At 41.9% G+C, this 13,139-nt stretch overlaps 2 protein-coding genes across 2 annotated transcripts in view; one reads left to right on the top strand and one right to left on the bottom strand.

The window, feature by feature from the left end:
• NCOR1 (nuclear receptor corepressor 1) overlaps nucleotides 1-9,330 on the bottom strand; it is a 242,871-nt gene extending 233,541 nt beyond the window's left edge. The window contains exon 1 of the mRNA XM_015558355.1: nucleotides 9,242-9,330. The gene's annotated coding sequence lies outside the window, so the exon portion shown is untranslated. The remainder of the gene's footprint in view (nucleotides 1-9,241) is intronic.
• Nucleotides 9,331-9,590: 260 nt separating this feature from the next.
• The window catches only part of PIGL (phosphatidylinositol glycan anchor biosynthesis class L), a 60,026-nt gene continuing 56,477 nt past the window's right edge, over nucleotides 9,591-13,139 (top strand). Inside the window, exon 1 of the mRNA XM_006779285.2 lies at nucleotides 9,591-9,927. Coding sequence (XP_006779348.1) covers nucleotides 9,693-9,927 — 235 coding nt within the window. The 5' untranslated portion in view covers nucleotides 9,591-9,692. The remainder of the gene's footprint in view (nucleotides 9,928-13,139) is intronic.

Raw genomic sequence — 13,139 nt, 5'->3', positions numbered from 1 at the left:
ATATGAAGTAATTTCAGGAAGCAATTACTCCAGCACCATTTATTTATTTATTTATTTATTTATTTAAAAGCCCAATTGGCCCTAGCCCAGCCGTGGGCAAACTACGGCCCATTTGAAATGAATAAAACTATTGAAAAGAAAGACCGTACCCTTTTATGTAATGATGTTTACTTTGAATTTATATTAGTTCACACAAACATTCCATCCATGCTTTTGTTCCGGCCCTCCAGTCCAGTTTAAGAACCCATTGTGGCCCTCGAGTCAAAAAGTTTGCCCACCCCTGCCCTAGCCGGTTTGGCTCAGTGGATAGAGCGTTGGTCTGTGAACCGAAGGGTCCTGGGTTTGATTCTGGTTAAGGGCACATGCCTGGATTGCGGGCTCCATTCCCCGTGTGGGGCATGCAGGAGGCAGCCGATCAATGATTCTCTCATCATTGATGTTTCTCTCTCTCTCCCTCCCTCCCTCCTTCCCTCCCCACTTCCTTTCCTCCCTGAAATCATATATTTTAAAAAGCCAAAATGGACAACTATCTGCCAATTTTCTCCTCCATTTACACAAAAGAGAACAGTGTATTAAGATTACAAAAACTTGAACTCTAGAAGCTTGTCATAATAGATATGACAATACCTAAGGAGAATAAAAAGTTATTATTTATTGAGCTTTTGTTATGTACTAGGCAATGCACTTACAGCATACAAAAGCTCACCTAAAACACTTGTTCCATTATTTTCCCTAATTAAGGTTTCAAAAAGGCTAAATAAGTACCTTCTCCAAGGTAATTTTTTTTAACTCAGAGATAGTTATCTTAAAGATCATGTTCTGGTGCCTCCCCTTTGACCCAAAAACAGAGACACACTGCTAAAAGTTATGAAGCAAAATAAAACAAGACTAATGAACAGCCTCTATTTCCAGGTATGTACCAAAATACAGTAGAAAAACACAACTTAACTTAAAATAAAATGTATTGAATTATATCTAAAAATAAAATCACTAGACACCTGTAAGGGCAGGTATGATCTCTGTTTTGCTTATATGGCCTCCCTAGCACCTAACAGTGCTTAACTCTCAAACAACACCCATTCCAATTACAAGTCCTCTTCTTCCTTCCAGTCTGGACACTTCCTCCAAGCCTTCCAACTCTTCTCCATCTTAATTCCCCCAACTTCATCTCTTGCTGCAAGAAACTCCTAAATGGACTTCCTACTTCAATACTTTCTCCACAGAAATCAAAGCACTCTTTTAAACCAGAAATCAGAACATGTTCTGCTTAAAACTCCCCAGGGTTTACCAGGCAACTTCAAATAAAATCCCAACACTCGCTAGGGCCCACAAGTCCCAACCAATCTGGCCTGCTTCTCTCTCAATTGTTCAGTAGGCCCTAGCAACAGAAGCTTCCTAACAGATCTTTCATTCTGCAGGACCCTTTTTTGCCTCAGGTCTTTGTCCTTTACTCTCTGCCTGGAACATTCTTCCTGACTTATTCCCATGGCTGACTTCTCCCCAGACTTAAGTCTCAGTTCAAATGTCATCTTTTCAGAAAAGCCTTTCCCAACCACATTATAAGGTAGGCTCCCACCAGTTACTCTCAATCACATCACCCTTTTTGTTCTTTACAGGATTAATCATAATCTAATGAATTATTTAGTTTTACTTGATTATATATATGTACTCTGTCTCCCTCATTGAATATAAACTCTGTTTGACTTCCTACTGTATTTGTTTAACAAAATAAATAAGAGATGTACAGAACTTAATTGAATTAAAGTTTGAAAATCCACTGAGAATATGGAAATCTGTTAGAGGATAGTAAGTACATAAAGGTGCCAATTTCCCCAAAATTAACCTTCAAATTCAATACTCCAATCAATAGTCAGTATTCCCGATAAAAATCTCAACAGGATTTCTTTTTGCACTTCACAGAATGATTCTAAAGTTCATCCAAAACACATAGACAAGAACTGTCAAAGGCTGGAAAAAAAAAACATAATGAACAGGTGACTAACCCTTCCAGTATTACAATTATGAAACAATAATATTTTAAAAGATATGGTAATATACAACAAAAGATCAAGAGAACATAATAGAACATAACAGTTCTAAACATATTCCGAATAAATTATGAAGGTTGCAAATCTAAAGGTTGGATCATTCACTAAATAGCATTGAAATTCTGGCTATTTGGTGGAAAAAACATGCACCCACAAATAAATTCCAGCTGAATCAAAAAAATTAAAAGTTAAAAAAAAAGTTTTAGAGTTAGTGAAGCAAACAACAGCTAATTTATAATCTATATGTTTAGTTCTCAGAGGTAACCACTGGCATAACAAAATTTCTTGTAATAGTTTAATTTCATAAAATATCACTAGGTCCAGCCCCATTGGCATGGCTCAGTGGTTGACCGTAAACGTATGAACCAGGAGGTCATAGTTCAATTCCTGGTCAGGGCACATGCCCAAGTTGCAGGCCCTATCCCAAGTAGGGGGCGTGCAGGAGGCAGCCAATGAATGATTCTCTCTCATCACTGATGTTTCTAACTCTCTCTCCCTCTCCCTTCCTCTCTGAAATCAATATAGTTTTAAAAAATATATATCACTAGGTCCAGATAATCTCAAAGACATTTTTTTAATCATAACGGATTTGACAATTAAGCAAAGTAGGTAATTCCCAGTGATCACATTACTTTTTATTGCAGAAATTTAAAATTAAGAAATACCTTAAATTCAATACCTAAGCTGAATAAATGATCTCTTATTCCCATCCACCCCAATTTTTGTTTTAAGTAACTGTCAATCATCACATTGAAAAATCCCATAGATCAGTGATTTTTACCCTTTTTTCTCTCATCTATAATAAAAGTATAATATGCTAGTTAGACCGGACAGCCGCACAGTGGAATAACCATCCAGATGACCTTCCAGACGACCTTCCAGACGAAGGCAGGGCTGCGAGGGCCGAGCCCTTTGCATGAATTTTGTGCATCAGACTTTTAATGGCACATATAAACTAATTACTAAAATTCTGTGGCAAGCCAAAAAATGTTACATTTTTCACTGATCTGACAAAAAAAAGGTATAATTTTGATTCATTCACACAGGATGGCTATTGTTGTGTTGGCCACTGTCATGTTTTTATTTGACAATCTAAAGGAAAAGAGGTCAGTGCCCTGACCACTTAGTCAGGTATTGCTTGTTTTAAAAACTCTTGTGGCACACTGGTTGAAAACTGCTGCCATAGATGATATGGTGTAATGAGAGGAGCGCTACACTGAATGTCAAAAGACTAGATCCTGCTAGTGCCCCACTACAATTCAGACAGGTCACTTCATTTCTGTGACCCTAAGAAAACCGTAAAACAAGGTAAGACTACAGATAACCCCCAATTTACATTTGTTCTCCGGATGACCTTTTTCCACTTTACAATGTTGTCAAAGTGATAGGCATTCAATAGAACCCATATTTTGAATTTTGACCTTTTCCTGGGCTGGCGATATACAGTGCAATACTTTCTTGTGATGCTGGGCAGCAGCAGTGAGCAAGGCTGCCAGTCAAAGACTTGATCAAGCCCCAGTCGGTTTGACTCAGTGGATAGAGCATCAGCCGGTGGACCTAAGGCTTGATTCCAGCAATTCCAGCCAAGAGCACATACCTCCGTTGCAGGCTCTATCCCAGGTCAGGGCTATGCGGGAGGCAACCAATCCATGTGTCTTTCTCACATCGATGTTTCTCTCTCTCCATCTCTCCCCTTCCCTTCCACTCTCTCTAAAAATCAATGGAAAAATATCAAATGAGGATTAACAAAAAACAAACAAAACAAAAATGACGTGATCAAAAGAATAAACAGCAGATACTCTACAATGTACTGTGTTGCCAGAGTTATTTGAATATTGTGTTTTGTATTTTCCCATCCCATCAGGTCTACAATATGCCATGTCACTTGCTGCTGGTGAGAAAAGGAAAGCAATTACTCTTGAGATGAAATTACATGAGCCCAGCCCTAGCCGGGTAGCTCATGATTAGACCATCATCAGAGGCGCCAAGGTTGTGGGTTTGGTCAGGGCACATACAAGAATCAACCAGTGATGCATGAATGAGTGGAACAACAAACTGGTGTTTTTCTTTCTCTCTCTCTAAAATCAATCAATAAATAAAAAAAAATTTTTTAAAGAAATCACATTAGCCCAACTGTAAGCTAATGTAAGTGTTCTCAGCATGTTTAAGGTAGGCTAGGCTAGGATGTTCCTTCAATAAGTTAGGTCTACTCAGTGTACTTTTAACTTACAATATATTCAACTTAAGATGGGTTTAGCAGGACATAACCCCATCAAGGAGCATCTGTAGATAACCTATATGACTCTACATTCTATAATTCTATAAATTATTAGCATTTGGTTTTAATCAATTTAAATTTGTTTTTGAGATCATTTTAAAGTAAAAGTAATAACAGCACAGATGGAAGAATTAAACTGAAGAACTCCTCTTCAAACACAAAGAGGATTTGTATGTTATATCTGAAAACTATCCAAGTAATATAGTATTTTGACCACACTAGCTCCTAGGGTAGAAAAATTGGTAGTAAAATGTTCAAGAAAAACTACTACCACAAGAATACCCAAATAAAAATCAGATGCTCTACATAGCTATTGCTATATATCAGAAGCTTTTCATAGCTTTTTAATACTCCTAACAAGTCCTAATAGAAAAAGAAACAAACAAAATGTTTTCTTAACCATCTATCTAAATGTACTTTTTGCATCCTCAAACTTGGAAAGGACAAAATATCAGGCAATTTACAGACTGAGCTATTTGTGCACATATTAATCTGCTCTACTTTATAGTACTTAGTAATGTGCCCTGAACATAAAAAGCACTTAACACCAGTTATACAAAGCAATGAACTATAAATGAATCTCTAATCAATAAGTCAACATAATTAATTATGATGAACATTTACTACATCTAGTAAAATCCATATGTGAAGTAAAAGAATAGACGGACCCTGGTTGATGTGGCTCAATTGGGTGAGTATCATCCTGTGCACCAAAGGTTGCCGGTTCGATTCCCAGGGAGGGAAAGCGTAGGAAGCAGCCCATCAATGTTTCGCTCTAACATGAATGTTTCTCTTCCTCTCTCTCTCTCCCCTCCCTCTCCCTCCCTCTCTCTCTAAAAATCTATTTTAAAAAATCTTGGAAGGAAGGAAGGAAGGAAGGAAGGAAGGAAGGAAGGAAGGAAGGAAGGAAGGGATGAAACTACATACGTAAGTATGGGAAACCTCTATCATTCCCAGCCATCAATTAAGAGTTTGAAATTGTAACTAAGACGAAATACAATTAAAACTGAACAACAAAATAAACACACACAAAAAACAAGTAACAAATATCCTGACATTTACCTACATCAGCGATTATCAGTGTGCCAGAAGAATTTTTAAAACATGCAATATCTGACTATTTCATCAGGGGCACTGACCTCTTTTCCCTTAAATCAGTGGTTCTCAACCTTCCTAATGCCGCGACCCTTTAATACAGTTCCTCATGTTGTTTCATTGTTACAAATTGAACATAATTAAAGCATAGTGATTAATCACAAAAACAATATGTAATTATTGACGTGTTTTCCAAAGGTCTTTGGCGACCCCTGTGAACGAGTCGTTCGACCCCCAAAGAGGTCACGACCCACAGGTTGAGAACCATAGCCTTAGATTGTCAAATTAAAAACTGACAACAGCCAACACAATAGCCATCCAGTGTGAATGAATTAAAATTATACCTATTTTTTGTCAGTTGGTGCTGCAGAACTTTAGTCATTAGTTTCTGTGTGCCAATGAGAAGAAAAACTTTGAAAATTGCTGACCTACATCAATTCCTGGCCTATTCAAAGCCCTTTGCTTTCCACTGCAGATAACAATGGCAAGAAAATCTCATCCTTCATCAATTTTTTAAAAAAATTTTTAAAAATACCTAACTAATCTAAATCTGCCTAGCCTGGAAACAAATTTTTAATCAATTAAATTCAAAGAAACTATAAGTTAATTTCAAACATTTTGTGCCTTTTAAAAAAAATTATGTAGGCAGGCCAAATACTTAAGTCTTACTGTATAATTAAATTCAACATGATAGGCAGTTATATATACTAGTATACTGGTGACCTGGTGCACAGAGTCGTGCACACTGAAAGGAAATTAATTAGAAGGTGGCCGGTGGGGCAGGACTGGGTGAGGCAGGCCAGACACGCCCTGGAGCCAAACTCTCACAGTCCCTCTCCGGTGTCTGCAGAGTAAGAGGGGTCCCTACAGCAGGTGGGGTCCCTTGGCAGGTGGGGGTCCCTCGGCCTGGCCTGCGGGGATCAGGCCAAAATCGGGTCTCCGGCATCCCCCGAGGGGTCCTGGAGTGCGAGAGAGCACTCTGCAAAGTTGCTGTTGTACAGGGTGTGGAATGCAAACACAAGTGTGCAGTAAACCAGATTCGGGGCCAACAGTGCCCCAGCAACAACATGACCCACAGCCGAAGGTGGAATCGTGCAGCCCCGCGAGGAATTGGGCTCTCTCCTCTCTGGTTTTGGGGTGTGTCACCCAAGAACTGCGGCCGCCAAGTCACTGCAGCTTGGCAGCTCCTGCATTGAGCGTCTGCCCCCTGGTGGTCAGTGTGTGTCATAGTGACAGGTCAGACAGTAGAAGGGACACTTAGCATATCAGCCTTTTATATGCACAGGTAGGGTTCCTAGACCTGGCTGGAGATCAGGGCTGATCGAAGCCTTTCAGCTACCAGCTGGGGCCTTCCTTCCCCGGCTGTCAGCTGGGGCCTTCCTTAGTTCCATGCTATTCCCTGGTGGTCAGCACACATCATAGCGAGTGATCGAACTCTTAGTCTCCCCATCAAACTCCCGAGGGGACAATTTGCATATTAGGTTTTTATATAGAGAGAGATATCTCAGAGAATGTTATACCACAGGTAACAAGTGTATTTGGATAAGTTGTAATGTGAATCCATTTTTCTAATTAGAATGCAATGTTTATTTCATTTAATAAATATTGCAGAATCAATATTCTACCCAGAAAATAAAATCCTTTGATTTTATCTTTAAATTTGCCATAAACTTAAAGATAAAATCAGAGAAGGGCCTATCCTTCCCTCCAGAGGAGATAAAATAGGTACATAAAAAGCTAAATATAAGGTAGAAAGTGTAAATGCCATGAGATGTGCAAATAAAGCATTTCACAAGGGCAGAGGGAACTGTTACTACCTCACAGAAATATAGCCCTCTCAACCTACTTAAAGTAATTTCATAACTTTAACTTTCTCAGCCTCACAACAGCCAGCCCTGGGAGAGATGCTTTCCTCCTATCCTAGGTGTGGAAACTGAAGCACAGAAAGGTTGATCATATTCCAAAATGTCACAATTTCATTAAAGGAAGAATCGGGACTCTTTATATTATATTTTCTCTGGGGGAGTAGTTCAATACATGGCAAGGCTTTTGCAAAAGAAAATAATATTTTATTTTAATATTGCAAGTATTCACACCGTTATGTATGTATGTGCATATCATTTACATGTATGCGTTAACCTTGATTTCTAGTAACAGGTGTGCTTAAAACAAGGCAAAGCAACTGTGTACTATAAATATTAAAATAAATAAATAAACGTCCACGGGATTTTAACGAAGTAAGAAAGTAAAGACTATTTCTTTTTCCAACAATTTGTGGTTATTTCTTCTGTAATTTTTACCTATTTAGACATAAGATTCTAAAATTGGGCTACTCCTGAGCCCCAGCAAATTGATTCCTCCAGTAAATAACTTTATGAAAAAGTACACGAAAACATTTTGAAAAAAAACACTGAAAACTAAATCATGCCATCAGCCCTTCAGTTAGCCCACCCCATGTGACCATCAGCAGGCGCTATTGATCCCGATACGACGAACGAATGAATGAAGACTTGGTTGGCATTTTTAAATCCCAGGCCTGTTGCTCTTTGCACAGTGTTCCGCCTCCCATCGTTACCTCGCCAGGGTAAACACAAGGAATGTAAATTTCAAAATTGGGACATGACTGAGGAAGCAACTCTGATGCAGGTGAGTACACTCATTCCAAAGAGCAGAATTCCCCACCCCGCACCCCGCTCCGAGGCGAGCTGCTGGAGCAGCACCCGGCCCACATCAGCACAACTCGGGTACCAGCACATCCCTGTTCCCCCCACCCACACCTTCGGTCCTCGGCGCACCTCGTCCAGCTCATTCGAAGAATTCAAATTCGCCTTCCTCTCCATTAGGACTCATTTCTCAATTACAGTTTCTCAAATCCCTCTGACCCCCAAAAGGAGAATTCCCCGACTTGGCATCATTATTAAAGCCAATATCCAAGGCAGAAGGTACAGAGTTCCGACCTTTGCCATCTCCACCGCGACCCGCCCTTCGCCATTCCTCTCCCGGGTGATCTGCTTAGAAAGGCGAACTAGTTCGCTCCTCACGCGCTCGTCCCTCGCTGTCACCCTCCCGCACCCTCCTCTCCCGGCCGCCCATTGAGTCTGCATGCCGACGCTCTATCCACTGAGCCAAACCGGTTAGGGCTATGGGTGACATTCTTTAGGGAAGGCGGAGGGGTGGGAGGGGGGCTCCACGTTTGTTCACGGCCAGAGGCCTCGCACTAGAGCAGTGCCTGGTACCTAGGAGACTGACCGTGTGGGATGGATGGCCACACGTCTATAGTCGCTCCACATTTATCTGTGAGGCCCGCAGACGGAATCTTCCTGAATAAAGGCATCTTTATAGAAACAGAGCGCTCGGAGGCATAGAGATGCATTGTGTCCCCGTTGCCTGTGAGGGCACAGTGCTGTAGGGATGGCTGTATTTGTGTCGACAGTGTGTCCAGATGACAGGCGAACAATGGCCAGCAGTCACGGAAGGCAGGGACAATGCCACGCTGTTTACGGTTTCCTTGCCCGGCACCCTGTTTGCCTCTGTGGGCGCCGTTTCTTTCCAGCCGCCGTTAACCCCTGTGTGATTGGTGGACTCTTTCTAGAAACGGCCACCGTGGGCCGACTTTTCTATCGCTGACATGGTAGAGCCTAAAACGGGGCGCTCAGATGTATAAACGGCCCTTGTACCTGGAGGGGTGGCCCGTGCCTGGATCCGGGCAGCCTCAGCCTACGCCCAGCTGCACCTCTGCCCAGGCCCGCCCACAGCATGCGCCCACTTACTCCATCTAGACCCCACAGGCTGGGAGCTGGACGGGTGCACGTCGACCTACCCAGGTGTCTCCCAGGGCTCCGGCTGTAACTCGCGCCAAGGCTTCACTGAAAAGCGAACAGGCGATGCCTATTTGTCCTTGATGTCAGTCCGTACTCTAGCCACTCGGAGCCTGTGACCCTGGCGACCACAAAGTGCGCCCTCAGCCTCACTCTGACGGTGAAACGATCGGACTGTGTCAGGACGAGGGTAGAAACTGACAGGAAGGAGCTCGGTCCCGAGCTGTCGCCGTCCTCGTAAACGCTACGTAAAGTAGAGGGAACTCCGTAGGTGCCGGGAGGCGACCGTGCAAGCCCATCCCAGGCACCCGATCTTTCAAACCTCACGCCGTCGGAGCGGCTTGGCGGGACGGACCGCAACTCGGAACGCAATTTGCGCGGAGCGTGGTTTCCCCCCGAGCCGGCTCCGGGGCACCTGTCCCTTTGACGCAGGCGCTGTGCCCCTCAGACGGCATGGAAGCCGTGGGTGTTGTGTGTGTGGCGGTGGCCCTCCTAGCACCGTGCATCTTCTGGGCTTGGCACTTCTTGGAACGAATGAAGAGTCAGGTGCAGGCTGGCCTGTTGGGAAGAGGAAGCCGGGCCCTCCTGGTGATCGCGCACCCCGACGACGAAGCCATGTTCTTTGCTCCCACTTTGCTAGGCTTGGCCCGCCTGAGGCACCCGGTGTTCCTGCTCTGCTTCTCTGCAGGTAGGAGGCTGCCGGCGGGGCGCTGGGACACGGGGCTGTGAAGGATGTTTAAGTGCTTACCCATCTCAGTCGAGTTTTGCCCAAAGGATTCTCTGTTGTAGAGAGTTAACGAAATATACCCCGAAAGTCGCTTCTCTGGGCGCTTCACGGAGAGGCGGTGGCTCCAGCCTCGGGACTGCAGCGGCCGGTTTCCCAGGTTGTTGAGGGGCGTCCTCAGCTTTCGCACTCCGCTAGCAAGATCACGCACAAGGGAACTGCTCACATCTGATTCCATCCAATACCCACATTTCCTTTGGAAAATGGGACTGTACTCATTCTGTGGAGCCTTTGTATTTGCAGAAGGACCAAGAATAATGATCCTACCATAGTACCGAAACAGAATCTAGTTATATCATGCCTGCTCAATCCTGAAATTTTTATAGATAATTTTATAGTTCAGGGAAGGGGACTTCCAAAGAATAAGCCCTCCTTTACCAAACAGAAAAGGTGGAATGAGACCATGATCCTGGATTATGGCGATAATCGCACAATGTACAAATGAAGTAGTCGAACTGTACATATACAATGGGTGAATTTTTATGGTATGTAAAATTGTACCTCAATAAAGCTGTTCTTAACAAATGCCCACAACCTCTTTTTCCCATTTCATGGTGTGTCATTCCAGTTCTTTTTATAGACAGATTTTTCACAGAAATAACATTTAATATAATTTTTTCCACTGAACATTTTTCTTTCATTTACCAAATCTATAATAATAAAAGCATAATGTATGCTAATTAGACCAGTCAGCCGAATGACCTTATGGACAAAGCCGCAGAGGCCACAGCAGAGGTGGTTAGGGCCAATCAGGCAGGCAGGCAGGTGAGCGGTTAGAAGCCAGGATCCCAGATGTGGCCTCTAATATTTAATAAAAATGTATGTGTACTACACTTAGAATGGCCAAAATCTGGAACACTGACAACACCAAATGCTAGTGAAGATGTAGAGCAACAGGAACTCTCAGTTATTAAGGGTAGGAACGTAAGATGGTTCAGGCACTCTGGAAGGCAGTTAATTTGGCAGTTTCTTAGAAGACTAAACATACTCTTACCAAACCATCAGCAATTACTCTACTTGGTATTTATTTACACAAAGGAGTTGAAAGCATATCCATGCAAAACCCTACACACAGTTGTTTATAGCACCTATTCATAATTGCCAAAACTTGGAAGCAATTAAGATGTTCTTCAGTAGGTGAAATAAATTAATACATCCAGGCAATGGACTATTAGTGCTAAGAGAAATGAGCTGTCAAGCCATGAAAAGGCATGGAGTAACCCTAAATGCATATTACTAAGTGAAAGAAAACAACCTGAAAAGGCTACACAGTGTATGATTCCAATGAAATGATATTCTGGAAAAGGCAAAACTATGGGGACAGTAAAAGGATCATTGTTTTCCAGGGGTTGAGATGGTAGGAAAGATGAATAACTAGATGGAGCACAGAGGAGTTTTTTAAGGCAGTGAAAATACTGTATGATATTTTAATGATGGATATATGCCCTTATGCATTGTCCAAACCCATGCAATGTACAATACCAGGAGTAAACTCTAATGTAACTATGGGCTTAGGGTGGCAATGATATAGGTTTATCAGCTGTAACAAATGTAACACTCTGATGGGAAATGTTGATAATGGAGAAGGCTATGTATATGTGGAGACAGGGTAAATGGCAAGGAAAATCTCTATACCGTCCCCTTAATTTTGCTGTGAACCTAACAGCTTTATAAAGAATAAAGTTTTAGCCCTAACCGGTTTGGCTCAGTGGATAGAGCGTCAGCCTGCGGACTCAAGGGTCCCAGGTTCGATTCCAGTCAAGGGCATGTGTCTTGGTTGCGGGCATATCCCCAGTAGGGAGTGTGCAGGAGGCAGCTGATCGATGTTTCTCTCTCATCGATGTTTCTAACTCTCTATCCCTCTCCCTTCCTCTCTGTAAAAAATCAATAAAATATTTTTAAAAAAAGAATAAAGTTTTAATTTAAAAAATTGTATGCTAGGCCTTGTGCTATTCCCTAGGAATAAATAGTAAAACCAAGCTAGATAAGGACCACGTCCTTGTGAAACTTATAATTTAAACATTTACCCATATTAATAAGAACTAGTATATATCCTTTTAAATAGTCTCATAGAGATAAATCTTAATTTAGTCATCCCTTATTGTATGTCTATTTAGGAATGTTGTTTTTTCAGTTTATCTCCATTACAAATAACAGCAAACATCTATATGTATTCCATAGTAATTTATTAGGACTGATTTCTAAAGTTGGTTGTTTTAAAGCTTTTCATGCAAATTATATTCCCAAAAATATACCAACTTATAGTCTCACTGGCTGGTAATGAGAATCTGTCTTTTTTTTTTTTTAATGGAATTTATTGGGGTGACACTGGTTAACAAAATTATACAGGTTTCAGGTGCACATATCTATACACTATATTGCATGTTCACCACCCTAAATCAAGTCTCCCTCACCATTTATCCCCCATATACTCCTCCACTTTCTCCCAACAACCCCCTCCCTGCCGCAGCCCACAATCACCACACTATTGTCCCCATCCATGAGTGTTTTATCCTTTTTTTTTTGCTTGATCCCTCCACCACCCCACCCAGACCCCCAACCGCCAACCTATCCGCAACAGCTGTCAACCTGCTCTCTATGAAACTGTCTCTGTTTTGCTTGTTAGTTCACTTTGTTCATTAGATTCCACATATGAGTGAAATCACATGGTACTAGTCTTTCTCTGACTGGCTTATTTCATTCAGCATAATACTCTCCAAATCCATCCATGCTGTTGCAAAGGTAAGATCCTTCTTTTTTATGGCCAAGTAGTATTCCATTGTGTAAATGCACCACAGCTTTTTTACCCAATCATCTACTGATGAACACCTGGGCTGCTTCCAAATCTTGGCCATTGTAAATGCTGCAAGTAATATAAGGGTGTATATGTTCTTTCGAATTAGCGTTTCAGGTTTTCTTGGATAAATTCCCAGAAGTGTAATCACTGGTTCATAAGGCAGTTCCATTTTTAGTTTTTTAAGGTGATTCCATACTGCTCTCCATAGTGATGGAGAATACACCAATCTGTATTCCCACCAATAGTGCACAAGGATTCCCTTTTCTCCACATCCTCTCCAACATTTGTTATTTGTTGGTTTATTGATGATAACCATTCC

Source organism: Myotis davidii, unplaced genomic scaffold (genome assembly GCF_000327345.1).
Source record: "Myotis davidii unplaced genomic scaffold, ASM32734v1 scaffold129, whole genome shotgun sequence".
Taxonomy (NCBI): Eukaryota; Metazoa; Chordata; class Mammalia; order Chiroptera; family Vespertilionidae; genus Myotis; species Myotis davidii.
The sequence above is the reverse complement of the archived record's forward strand: the minus strand, read 5'-3'. Positions and strand labels throughout refer to the sequence as shown.